Genomic DNA, 12,943 nt, shown 5'->3' with positions numbered 1-12,943 from the left:
AGTCAAAGTTACTTTCAGAACTCTTTAACAAAATTCAGCATATGCTAAGGTAAGTTCGTATGTAAAGGGAACACTCCAGAATTGATTTTAGCTGAAACCATGGAACATGATCACATTATTCATGGGCAGACGTGATGGTTGAATATCCTCGACTCACTCACTCAGATTGAAAATGTTTGCAAAACACTTCCGAGACCTGGTATTTATGAGTCTTGGAATAATGTAACGTAGAGCAATTCCAGTTAGTACCGTCAACCATAATGGACTAAATCATGATCAATAGACATTTCAAGCCTCAAATAAACCCTTCTTACATTTGATTTTGTAGCCTTTCCTACAATTTCAAAGGCGGCACTCAACACCAGCCTTGTGGGATACCATAACCGTGACTCAATGTCTAAACCAAAAGATTGATAAGACATCAAGCTCCAGATCAAACTCTGGTATGAGAATTCTTACTTTACTTTTTTCTAAGGCGGCACTAGACTCGCGCCTTGCGGTATAATAGGAAACTTCAAAGTCTAAACCCAAAGATCCAGAGATTAAGAGCCTGCAGTACAGGACTTGTCTAAGAGGCACAACTCCAACCTTGCGGGACAACAGAAAACTCAAACGAAATAAATCTTTTTATTGGCCATCCAGTCGGTCAACTTATACATTACATACTTCTTAAAGACAACAAAGACAATAGGGTTTGTAGGACTAGCACAAAGAGAACATTACTGTACCTTGAAAATATATAAAGTGATAACAATGACAAGGTTTGTTCCGCTTTCCTTTCTGACCATTTAAATAAAATAAAAGAAACTAAATCCTAGCTAGCAAGCTTTCCATCATACTTCTGCTAGAACTGGGAAAAGAAAATCACACGAAACTTGGTCATAACTGCTAATAAAATATAAAAATTTACTCTTTTCTAAATTTACAAGTGGTTCACATATACTTCTTCCTTCGTGTGTACTTTCATCATCTTCGTCGTTATCAGCATCTCTTTGATGCCTGAACGACTTCTACTAACGACTTCAAACTTCTCCCACCCCTCCCCCTTAAACGAAAAAAATAAACCTTCGTCCACTTCCACCAAAGGAATACTGTAAGCAAAGGTCATCATTCTCCCCTCCTCAAAGACTCCTTCTTAGGCATCTACTTTCTGCATGTGCTTCAACAAGTCGACGACGCGGTGGGAGTAGCCGAACTCGTTGTCGTACCAGGACACGACCTTCACGAAAGTTTTGCTGAGCTGGATACCGGCCTTAGCGTCGAAGATGGACGACCTCTCGTCGCCGGTGAAGTCGCAGGAGACGACGTCATCCTCGGTGTAACCAAGCACGCCGCTCAGAGGCCCCTCGGAGGCAGCCTTCATGGCGGCCTTGATGTCGTCGTAGGAGCACTCCTTGCCGAGGCGGACTGTGAGATCGACGACGGACACGTCGGGAGTGGGGACACGGAAGGCCATACCGGTGAGCTTGCCGTTCAGCTCTGGAATGACCTTACCGACGGCCTTAGCGGCGCCGGTGGAGGAGGGAATGATGTTCTGGGCGGCGCCACGGCCTCCGCGCCAGTCCTTGGCGGAGGGTCCGTCGACGGTCTTCTGGGTGGCGGTGACGGCGTGGACTGTGGTCATGAGGCCCTCGACGATCTCGAAGTTCTCGTGGAGGACCTTGGCCACGGGGGCGAGGCAGTTGGTAGTGCATGAGGCGTTGGAGACTACCTTCATGTCCTTGGAGTACTTCTCCAGGTTGACGCCGCAGACGAACATGGGAGCGTCGGCGGAGGGGGCGGAGATGACGACCTTCTTGGCGCCGCCCTGGAAGTGGGCGGAGGCCTTCTCGATGGTGGTGAAGACGCCGGTGGACTCTACGATGTACTCGGCGCCAGCCTTGCTCCATGGAATGTTCTCGGGCTTCATTTCGTTGAAGACCTGGATCTTGTGGCCGTTGACCACCAGAGCGCCGTCCTCGGCCTTCACCTCACCCTTGAAGACACCGTGGGTCGAGTCGTACTTGAACATGTAGACCATGTAGTCTAGAGCGATGAAGGGGTCGTTCACAGCGACGACCTGCAGATTTAAATTGAGGATTATTTAGCACAAATGCGATTAGAGACGAATGACTGCGTTTGCAAGTCGTACCGCCTAGTTATCTAACAATTCTACACTGCATTAGTCTAAAAATGTTACACGGCATTTGCCTAAAAAAATGCTACACAGGCTATGCTGTGTAACACAGCATTAGCCTAAAAATTCTACACTGCATTAGCCTAAAAATGCTACACTGCATTAGCTTAACCAGTCAGTTTTAGCAATATTTTAAATGTAATGTGAACGTCATTCAAGTTAAACCAGTTGAGTTAATCCCACTTATATTTATAATTATCCACAAAGTAATTGCAAACAAAAAATAGAAATAACAAAAATCAGAAAACATGAAATGAGAACCAGTACACAAATGTTGATCAAAGAAACTAACCAATTCAAGTCTTCTTGACCTGCCCGGCAAAAACTCAACCACAAGGAAGTATCTTTTAATATTTATTAATTATCCACAAAGTAATTGCAAACAAAAATAGAAATAACAAAAATCAGAAAACATGAAATGAGAACCATTACACAAATGTTGATCAAAGAAACTACCAATTCAAGTCTTCTTGACCTGCCTGGCAAAACTCAACCACAGGAAGTATATATCTTTTAATATATTTGCAAACTATTGAAAACTATCAATAAGCTAAACTTAACAACCAATATGTTTAAAACCAAAAGTATCGATATTTACAATACTCAAAAGCAACGGGTTTAAAGAGAGAGAGAGAGAGAGAGAGAGAGAGAGAGAGAGAGAGAGAGAGTGTTGTATGGACTCTCAACAGCTGACATCCGAAGTAACGGGATCAGTAGTGGGGAGGGAAGTGATTATGTCCAAGTTGGGAGGATATGGACCAATGTATGTGGGGGGGTGGGGGTGTATAGTACTAAGATGGGAGATATGCTACTAGGTGGGGGAAGGGATACGGAAATACGTGGGAGGGCAAGGTACTAGGCTGGTGGATAACGGTACCTAGGTGTGGGTGGGGGGATTAGTAGCAAGGGGGGGACAAGGTACTTTGTGAGGGAGGGGATATGGTCCTTGTTGGTTAGGGTACTAGTAATTCGTGGGGGGGGGGGTTACGGTAGGGTACTAGTAATTCGTGGGGGGGGGTGGGGGGGGTTACGGTACTATGGTTGGGGGACCATATACGTAGTACCGAGTGGGAGTACTATATACAAGACCTTGATATGGGCATATAGGTGCAAAGATTAAAGGGGGAAGAGAACCTGGAAAGGGGGGGGGGGGGGGAGAAGAAGTACCACCTGACGAAGGAGTAAGGGCGGCGACTCACCTCGGCGCCCTTCATGAGGGCAGCGCGGAGTACGAGGCGACCGATGCGGCCAAAACCGTTGATTCCGATCTTAGACATGGCGGTGGTTGAGTTGGTGGTGGAAGATTTAGTAGGGGTGAGGTGTCGAGAGAGAACTTCTGCAAAAAACAAAGGAACGCTGGAATTAGTTTATCATTTTTATTATTGAGAGAGAGAGAGAGCATCGCGACTTAGAGAAAAAACAAAGTATCTCGAGAATTAAATAAGTCTAGACGAGAGAGAGAGAGAGAGAGAGAGAGAGAGAGAGAGAGAGAGAGAGAGAGAGAGAGAGAGAGAGTGTTACGATCTCTTCTGACAGATGTCTTCCGTATAATGACTGTAGGCGGAGCTTTCAGGACCTTACACAGACTTGCCCAAATGGAATGTGGTTGTGTATACGTGCATACTATCAAATTGTTCCTATATATTATATAGGAACTCCAGGTCTTAATTTATAGTAATATTACGCTCCATGTCTCACTATAGTGTCTTATAATTTAACAGATCTCTGCAACTTTCGCTCTATTAAATTCAACTTCGAATTTAACCCGGTTAAAGAACTGTAAACAACGAAGTGTTAAATGAATATAAATGAAAATCCAATGTTTAAATTTAACCTTAACAGATTCTCTAAATATATTAACACTGCAACTAACGCAAAAGTCAATTTATCTTCGAATTTAACCCGGTAACGAAATGATAAAATAATATAAATTAAAATCAATAAGTTTAAATTCAACCGAGTAAAAGAACAACCGGTTACATTATTCTTGAATGAACGAAGTGTTAAAATCAATATAGCGATGTAAATTTAACCAGGTAACAGCCATTATAAATATATAAAAGTGACAACACTCAACTTCAACCGCTGTTGTCAAGAGACCATGAAAGAATCGATTGCTCCGTAGCCAGACTTTCAAAATTGTTGCCAGTTAGGCTTTTAAACATCTAAAAAAATAAAAGGTTAAAAGTAACGACTAATATGGAGCAAACATCTACCAAAGATGGCGAACGACGCGTTTACGTAACCTTGCATCAAGGCAAAAGCGAGATGTCCTCATGACCTTGTTCGACCTTGCTAGGTTCATTAACCTCCGGCGGGCGCGAGTTCCCCTGGCCGGCCCCCCCACCATCTTGCTCCGGTTCTAGACAGGAGCCATTTTCCCTTAGGTCTATGTATACGATTAAAGTTTCTGTACGTAAATTTAAACAGCCAGATCTTCAAAATGGTTTAATATTCAATATTTTAATATAGAAAAAAGCTACTCTAGTTTAACACGGACTATGTATTGGTTTAATACCAGCCGGTTTAATATTACACCTACTCGAGAAGTGTTAAACCTACAGCTATTTCGCAAAGCCGTCTATAAATATATTAACGTTTACACGACACTGACATAGTATGTTATAGACATACTATCTACTTGGAAAGATACGTATTATTAATCTACTTAGATACACATTATCAACCTAGTACCTTCTTCGTTAACACCAGGAATGGTTAAAATTTAACCAAATTCATTTATTCAATAACAAAAAGTTAATTTTCATAGTATATAACAATTTTATGGCTAAAATAGCCAACATTAAAGGAAAAGTAGTTCAATATAACCAGTTTCAACCAATTTCAGTTTCAAATTTGAGAATAGTCTCAAATAACCAAAATATATAGAAATATCAAATGACCAGCTTTGCATAATCTATTCATACGTCAATACTTCCATTCTTGCATTGGCAAATTGCGTAAAAAATAAACTAAGCATTTGCTGCGTAATTTTAAAAGATAATCGAGCTGTCATAATTGCTAATATTAATAATAATTATCTAGAAATATAATTACGAAAGTAAAGATTTGTCGAATTAATATAAACCAATAATGAAAACTGGCACCTCAACCATTCTTGCATTGACAAGTGCATAAAAAACAAAACAGCATTTGCAGCGCTTTTTAAATAAACTAGCTTTCATACTAATTGCTTGCAATTAAATAGAGCAATAGTGATATAAAATAGTGCAATAGTGAAATACATTTGTGCTAAATAGTTACTCTTAAAATAAAAATGGCGAGATATTACATGGCATCACTCCACAGAGTCCGAGCAGGCATCTAGAGCTGCAGACACTCGATCGAGGGTTATTTAACCGAATAAACAAGCCGCCACAAAAGCTAGCGATTCTCTAAGTGTCATAATAAATATAAAGACACTGTAAGGCCACTGTCATGCTAAAATATATAAGTTTAATCCCCACAACAGGAGAAAATGCTTGCCACATCTACAGGCTCGACCATAACTCACCGGCGATACCAACCTTCGAACAGCTATGTTAAATGAACAAACTAGCTGTTAAGGTTGCTAGCATTTATTTAAGTAAAAGTAAATAGAATGCAAACAAGGTTGGTTTCCATTTACACCCCCCAAAGAAAAAAACTATACATTCATTGCCACATCTACAGGCTCTACCATAATTGACCGGTGCTACCAACCTTCGCACAACTTTTAACGAACAAACGAGTTGTCAAGGTACCTAGCATTTATCTAAATGAGTAACATTGTAAACAAGGCTAAAATAAAGTGTTTTCATGGTAAATAACGCTTTCTCCCAAAATAAAGCGAGCAACACAGCCTCACAGCAGACACCATTATCGGCGTTACCAACCCCTCCTACGGGTCCGTCGATCAAATCGATATTATGTAAAAAGTAAACATTCCTCGACCGGCTGAATATACTTCCATTCCCTCGTTATACCGTCAACTACCACGTTAACGAAAAGGCGGTACGTGCAAAAGAAGACGCAGACGCTAAGTATAAAAAATAAATAAGGAAATATTGCGAAAATGTAGATTGATACGTGACTGTCGCTGAAGCCGGTTGGATAGAAGCTAGCGGATTTTAAAATAATTCGACGACACTAGACCTACGCTGTTCACTTAGTAACCTACGATACATAGGGCACAGAAATATCATATTTTTCAATATATCAAAAACCACTAATATATTCACGATTAAATAATACTATAGCAGACTTAAGGAACTAGCGCTCACCACTCTGGTCTGACTAGACTGACGCCGGCACAGCGCCGTTGGGTCTTTTTTATTCAGTGCTCCTTGTCACGTGATCACGCTAGACCAATCAGGGTGGAATTACGGTTAAACGGCGCCGTTATGCCGGGATACCGATTCCTACAGGTACAGGTGAGAGAGCGAATGCAAATTCGACAGATGTCACGCAATAAATCAACGTCTTTAACCTTCTAATATCAAATTATTTAATCACAAAATGGCAACTACATCTCCAACCGGCTTCGGCGACCATTACGAAAATGTACGATATTCCACGAACCTTTTAACTAAATTTAACGATCAACATTAAACAATCTTTACGATGAGTACAACGAACGTCTGAATCAATGACGAATTTCGTTCATATTTTTTTAAAACATTAATGAGGAACTAGCAACTGTCGCCAGGGGTGTTGGTGTGCGCATGCCCAGACGTCGGTTCTCGTTGTAACCTTCTGCTTCGACCTTCAGAATATCTCCGAGGACACACAAATGTCATAAGATAACTTTGTAACATTTGTTTATATTCGTTACATAATTATGTAATTTATCGGTTGAATTAACTATAAAACAAATGTTAAAATAAAGGTGTTCGTCAATGAATCATTTAAATAAATAACCATAGCAACAAAACTCCTACTGCAATGACATAACTCGGAACATGGGAACTGCGCAAAAGGCAAATTTCACCTTTGTTCGTCCTTATGGAATTAATTTCCCGTAGCGATGGTTGACGAGGAAACCTATCAATCAATGTAGACTTATGCACGATTATTCCACCAATTGAATAGGTTAATCGTGCGCAGACATCTTGTGCCGAAGTGTTGCTAGGTGGATTAAGGATTTCTAGATTGCGCAAGGTTCATGATCTGAATATTAAGATTGATTGTTGTGCGCGATCCTGAAAGCAGAGGGAAATATCCTCTTAAAATTATACAGATTGACTTCGACTCTTTTATAGGGGGTAGGGGGAAGGCGTGGGAGAGGCGCCCCCCAATTTATTTACGTCATCAAATCAATCCTTCAATAGCTGCCAAATATGTGCTTGCAGATATTTGATTGATTTTGAAAACTGGTAGCCTTCTATATGCAAATTTTTGTATTATTATTTTTATGAATTTTCAGCTGTAAATGGGGAGATGTATTTGATATTTGGAGAGTTTTTCCTCTCCCAAGGTATCCACAACCCAATGCTACGTGCTAGCCTACACTGGGAACTCCTGGTTTTCATTTATACATACACACACACACACACACACACACACACACATATATATATATATAATATATTATATATATATATATATATATATATATATATATATATTATATATATATATCTTTATATAGGTATATCTAGACTGTGGTCATAACAGTGGGGAGATTGTGAACTTGAGAGTCGACCAGTTTGATATATTCTTTGCAATTTGTGTAAATATTTATATATCAATTTACACTGTATTTTAATAGTTTATTTATATTTTTATCTAACTCCTAATTTAATAATTTAACCTTTTATTTCGTTTCTAACACGTGATCCTCTTCTTTCTGTATTTCTTGTTATATTCTGTTTATTTCTTTCAAATGAAAACTCATATTCTTTGGAAGCTTGAATTTTAGGTCAATGGCCCTGGTTATTATTATTATTATTATTATTATTATTATTATTATTATTATTCAGAAGATGAACCCTATTCATATTGAACAAGCCCAGCAAAAGGGCCACTGGCTTTATATTCAAACTTTCTAAGAATATTACAATGTTCATTTGAAAGAAATTACAGACGATAACAGGAAATACAGAAATAATTGATCAGTCATTACAAAAGTGAAAATAAATTAATAAATTCATAAGTAAATTCATAAAAAATATATGTAAATTATTAAAATATACAAGGGGAATTGGTTCAGTTTTTTCTAAACATAGTGATTTATTTATGTAAGCATACAACATTGTGATAATTACAGAGAATCTGTTTTCTTGAAAAAAAAGGAATTACGACAAAAGTTTAATAAACAAATAAAAAGAAAGAAATTAAACATAAATATTAGAATAAATTGTCAGCCACTGGGAAGACTAGATAATAAAGGACTAAAATAAATATATAAATAAATAAATAAAGTTGACTTTGGTAACAGGCCAGCGGTACTGCAGATCTGCAGGTCCCGAAAATAGGGGGCGTGGCCCCCTCCCTCACCCTTCCAAACCCCATCTCCCCCTTCCCTATCGTCTTGGCTCCTCCGCCCTCCCCTCCCCCCATCCTCCCCATGGATAAGTGCCATGCGTGGACGCGAGCCAAGGTCACAGAAGGTGACCATCAGTGCCACCCTGGGGGAATGGGACCGGGAGAAGGGTAGGTAGGGAGGTCACATTTGCGTGACCTCTTGACCTGACGAATTTAGTAAATACAGTTGATATTAATTTTGACGTCTAGATGTAACTTTACTTAAGTTCTTGACGTAGCTGTACTTAAGTTCTGAGCAACTTTACTTATGTTCTTGACGTATCTTTACTTAAGTTCTTGACGTAACTGTAATTAAGTTCTGAGCAACTTTACTTAAGTTCTTGGCGTTACTGTACTTAAGTTATGAGCAAATTCACTTAGTTTTTGGTGTAACTCATCTTCTTCTGAGCAACTTTGACGTAACTTTACTTAAGTTCTCGACGTAACTTAAATTCTTCTGAGCAACATGATGTAAGTTTCCTCAAGTTCTTAACGTAACTGTACTTAAGTTTTTTTTAGAGCAACTTGACATAACTTATTCACAGTTCTTCCGAGCAACTGGACGTAACTTTACTTAAGTTCCTCCAAAAAAAACTTGACGTAACTTAATACTTAAGTTCCAAGCAACTTGATGTAACTTAGTCGAATTCCCACAACTTGTCGATATAATTCATTGCAACTTAATGATTTACAAAAATTATTAATTAATTTTTACGTCAAAACGTAACTTGAATAATTGTACAAAGCCAACTTAATCTTACCAATTGAATTATCCTGGTAACTATGAATTTTTGCGATAATTATCAATTATTTACTTGAAGTATTATATAATTAATATATTCATTATTTTCATGATTTGATCATTGTGAATTTTTGTTAAAATCATCAATTACTCATCTGAAATACTCAATAATTTAACATAAACTATTTTGATAATTTTGATTTTTTAAATGGTCAATTATCCATCTGGAATACTCAATAATTTTGCATTATTTATTTTGATAATTGGGATTTTTTAAAATTATCAATTATTCATCTGGAATACTCTGATTTTACATCCGTTATTTTGACATTTATGGTTATTTAGTCAGAATTATCGATTATCCATCAGAAATACTCAATAATTTTACATTCATTAATTTGATAATTATGATGTTTTGTTGAAATTATCAATTATTCATCTGGAATACTCCAATTTTACATCGATTATTTAGATAATCATGTTTTGTTTAAATTATCAATTATCCATCTGGAATAATCGATAATTTTATATTTATTATTCTGATAATTACGAGTTTTTGTTAAAATTATAAATCATCCATCTGGAATCATCTATAATTTTACTTTCGTTATTTTAATAATAATTATGATTATTTTGTCAAAAGTATAATTTATATTATCAATGATCCATCTAAAATACTCTAGAATTTTACATCCATTATTTTGATAATTACGACTTTTTGTTAAAACTATCTTGAGAGAGAGAGAGAGAGAGAGAGAGAGAGAGAGAGAGAGAGAGAGAGAGAGAGAGAGAGAGATTATTCAGTGGTGTTAACACAACAAACGTCACAGATTCCTAAAAGATACCATTGGCCAATACACATTTATTTACACGAGAGAGAGAGAGAGAGTTTACTTGCGTAAGGAAGGCATGGCGCCACCCCAAGGCCGATACGCAGTTCTGGAGATGATGTTGAGGAATTATCGGAATTATCATACAGGTAAGACTGCAATGAGGTGGGTAGTACCTGTAGCTTATAGTCAAACTCTACGACACTTCGGACTTAGAAGATTTTTTTTTCCACTCTGTTATGTTTTCTCCCTGTAAAGTTGTCTAAAAGCCACATACGTAGGTCTAACGGTGTATACATACCGGTAGGTCTAACGGTAATACATAGGAACTGCAAAAAATAAGTATTGGAATCTAAGTTATTTCGTGTTTGTTATCAATCAAGTTTACCAGGGACTTAGAACTAAGTATTTCACCCTCTTTTAATATTTTCTTTCTGCTAAGTTGTCTAAATGTCACTTATAGGTCTACTTCCTGCTAAGTTGTCTAAATGTCACTTATAGGTCTAACGCTAGCACACAGGAACTGCAAAAAAGTGGCGGAATCCTAACTTATTAGAACTATCTTGATATTAAAGTAAGTTTTGTCTAGCGTATTAGTCCTATCTTGGTATTATGTAAGTTTTGTCATGTTCTTTATCTATATAATTCACTCGGGACTTAAAAATAAGTTATTTATTTATTTATTTATTTTTTACTTTACTTTACTTGTGAGATTTTATTTCAGCTAAGATGTCTAAACGTCACATAGGTCTAACTGTTAACACAGAGGAAGTACAAAAACCTGGTTTTCAATTTTTTTCATTTAATTATAAAGGTCAGTTGAATGTGCAAATCTTACCAAAACATTCAGTAATTCATCATTTACTTTATTATTTACTTTACTGCCTTTCTGACATATAAAGTAATGTTGCAAACACTTGAATATTTATGTATGTAGCGTCAAAACATTAGGCCGATAAATAAAAATGTTTGTGTACAGGTCATAAGGACTGGCCAAAACCTTCAATAATTCTTCATTTACTTTATTGACTTTCTTAAGTACAAAGTAATGTTGTAAACACATGAGTATGCATGTACGTAGTGTCAAAACATTAGGCCAATAAATCAACCTAATGTAGTTTACAGGACATAAGTATACGGCGTTGCAAATGAATGGGTCTATTTTCCCAGTGATGTACAGGGTGGTGTCCATAAAGTCCCAGTACCATTTTCTAGGCAATAGATACTTTTAATGGTACTGGGACTTTATGGACACCCTGTAGTATATAAGTCTAACTGATAATTTAATTTCTTTCTTTCTCTTTAGAGACAGAGTTAAGTTTTGTACGTAGCTTATTTGACAACTACTCATTAAGTGTGCAATGCATTGCTAACTACTTATAAAAGTGCGGACATGTATCTGCTAAGCAGGTTCAGACTACTTATTAAAACCTGGTGACCTTGGTATGAGTTGCATCTATAAACGGTCACTTTTTTGCTATAGTAGTTCAGCAGTTAACGATTTTAAATTATAATGAAAAAAGACACTTAGAATTGTAAAAATGTTGAAAAGAAAACCTGAAAAATAAATAAGTAGATAAATAAATAGAAATGAATATTAAATCATAAAAATTATGCAATTGTTCCTTATAGGCCTACACAAACACACACTGACACACTTTACTAATCTTTTATCCCACGCCACTATTCTGTTATTTACGTAAAGGCCAAAGTACTTTTGTGATAAGTAAAATTCACGTTATTTATCGCACAAACACGAGTAAATCTTTAATGTGGAAAAAATTTTAATGTGGAAACTGAACGATAGGAAAGAATTCCTGCATGCAAAAATTATTTAATTTATTATAGATTTTAGCGAAGAACTCTCCCGTCTTGGAGCCAAGCCATATGGCAACACTTTCAGTTCGAGTTATATAGTTTTTTGAACGTCATTGGTGATTGGAAACTGGTTCTGATACATAAAAAAACATAATACATTACATCTGGTTATATGGAAAGCCCCCAAAAATAAAATAATAATGATAATAATAATAAAGGTTTACTGTCAGATTCTGGTGAAGTAGGCCTAGGCTCCTCCTCTTCTTCTTCTTCAACTTCGTCCGAAGACTCCGAATTCCTTCCCGAGGACGAAGCGTTGTCACTAGGAGTAGCCCTCCTGGGCGTCGATGGAGAGGGAGTTTTGGAGCTGGAGTGCGGACTGGGACTCGGAATGTCAGCCTTCCTCAGCTTGGAAGCAATAACTCCCATGGGCGTGTCAGAGGAAGGGCGGCGTGACCCACATACTCACACGAACCGGAGTGTTTGTCACGTCAGCAAGGGCTGTCGACTTAAACATGGTACTAGGGTGGTTGGTGTGTAGTATATATGGTTCGATATGAATGTCGATATATAGACGGGGCGGGAACGGGTTCTAAGCGGTATATAATGGGTGGGGGGTGCGGGTTAGGTAGGAGGGGGATGGTTGAAAATCGTATACATAACATTTTTAAAACGTTTTTGGACCCTTATCATAAATCTGTAGCTAATTTTAGGGTATAATATCTTTGCCAGAAACTGAAAACTCCTTGATGGAATGGAGGGGGGGTGGGGGGTTATGTGGGAGGGGGATGGTTGAAAACCCTCCACATACTATTTTCCAAAAGGATTTTAGGACTTTATCCTAAATCTGTAGCTAATTTTAGTCTAATATCT

At 37.6% G+C, this 12,943-nt stretch overlaps 1 protein-coding gene across 3 annotated transcripts; it reads right to left on the bottom strand.

The window, feature by feature from the left end:
* Nucleotides 1-614: 614 nt before the first annotated feature.
* Nucleotides 615-12,514, bottom strand: LOC135195532 (glyceraldehyde-3-phosphate dehydrogenase). 3 transcript variants are annotated; one of them, XM_064221778.1, is made up of 3 exons: nucleotides 12,295-12,514; nucleotides 3,376-3,512; nucleotides 615-2,059 (listed from the first exon to the last, which is right to left on the bottom strand). In XM_064221778.1, the coding sequence occupies exons 1-3, from the start codon at nucleotides 12,497-12,499 to the stop codon at nucleotides 1,136-1,138; spliced, it is 1,266 nt and encodes a 421-aa protein (XP_064077848.1). In that variant the 5' UTR covers nucleotides 12,500-12,514; the 3' UTR covers nucleotides 615-1,135. The 3 variants fall into 3 exon arrangements, with proteins under 3 accessions (XP_064077848.1, XP_064077850.1, XP_064077849.1); XM_064221780.1 differs by lacking the exon at nucleotides 12,295-12,514 and adding an exon at nucleotides 6,439-6,587; XM_064221779.1 differs by lacking the exon at nucleotides 12,295-12,514 and adding an exon at nucleotides 6,315-6,357.
* Between the last annotated feature and the right edge of the window lie 429 nt (nucleotides 12,515-12,943).

The sequence above is a fragment of the Macrobrachium nipponense genome, chromosome 16, assembly GCF_015104395.2.
Source record: "Macrobrachium nipponense isolate FS-2020 chromosome 16, ASM1510439v2, whole genome shotgun sequence".
NCBI lineage: Eukaryota > Metazoa > Arthropoda > Malacostraca > Decapoda > Palaemonidae > Macrobrachium > Macrobrachium nipponense.
Note: the sequence above shows the minus strand (reverse complement) of the source record. Positions and strands in the feature narration are given on the sequence as shown.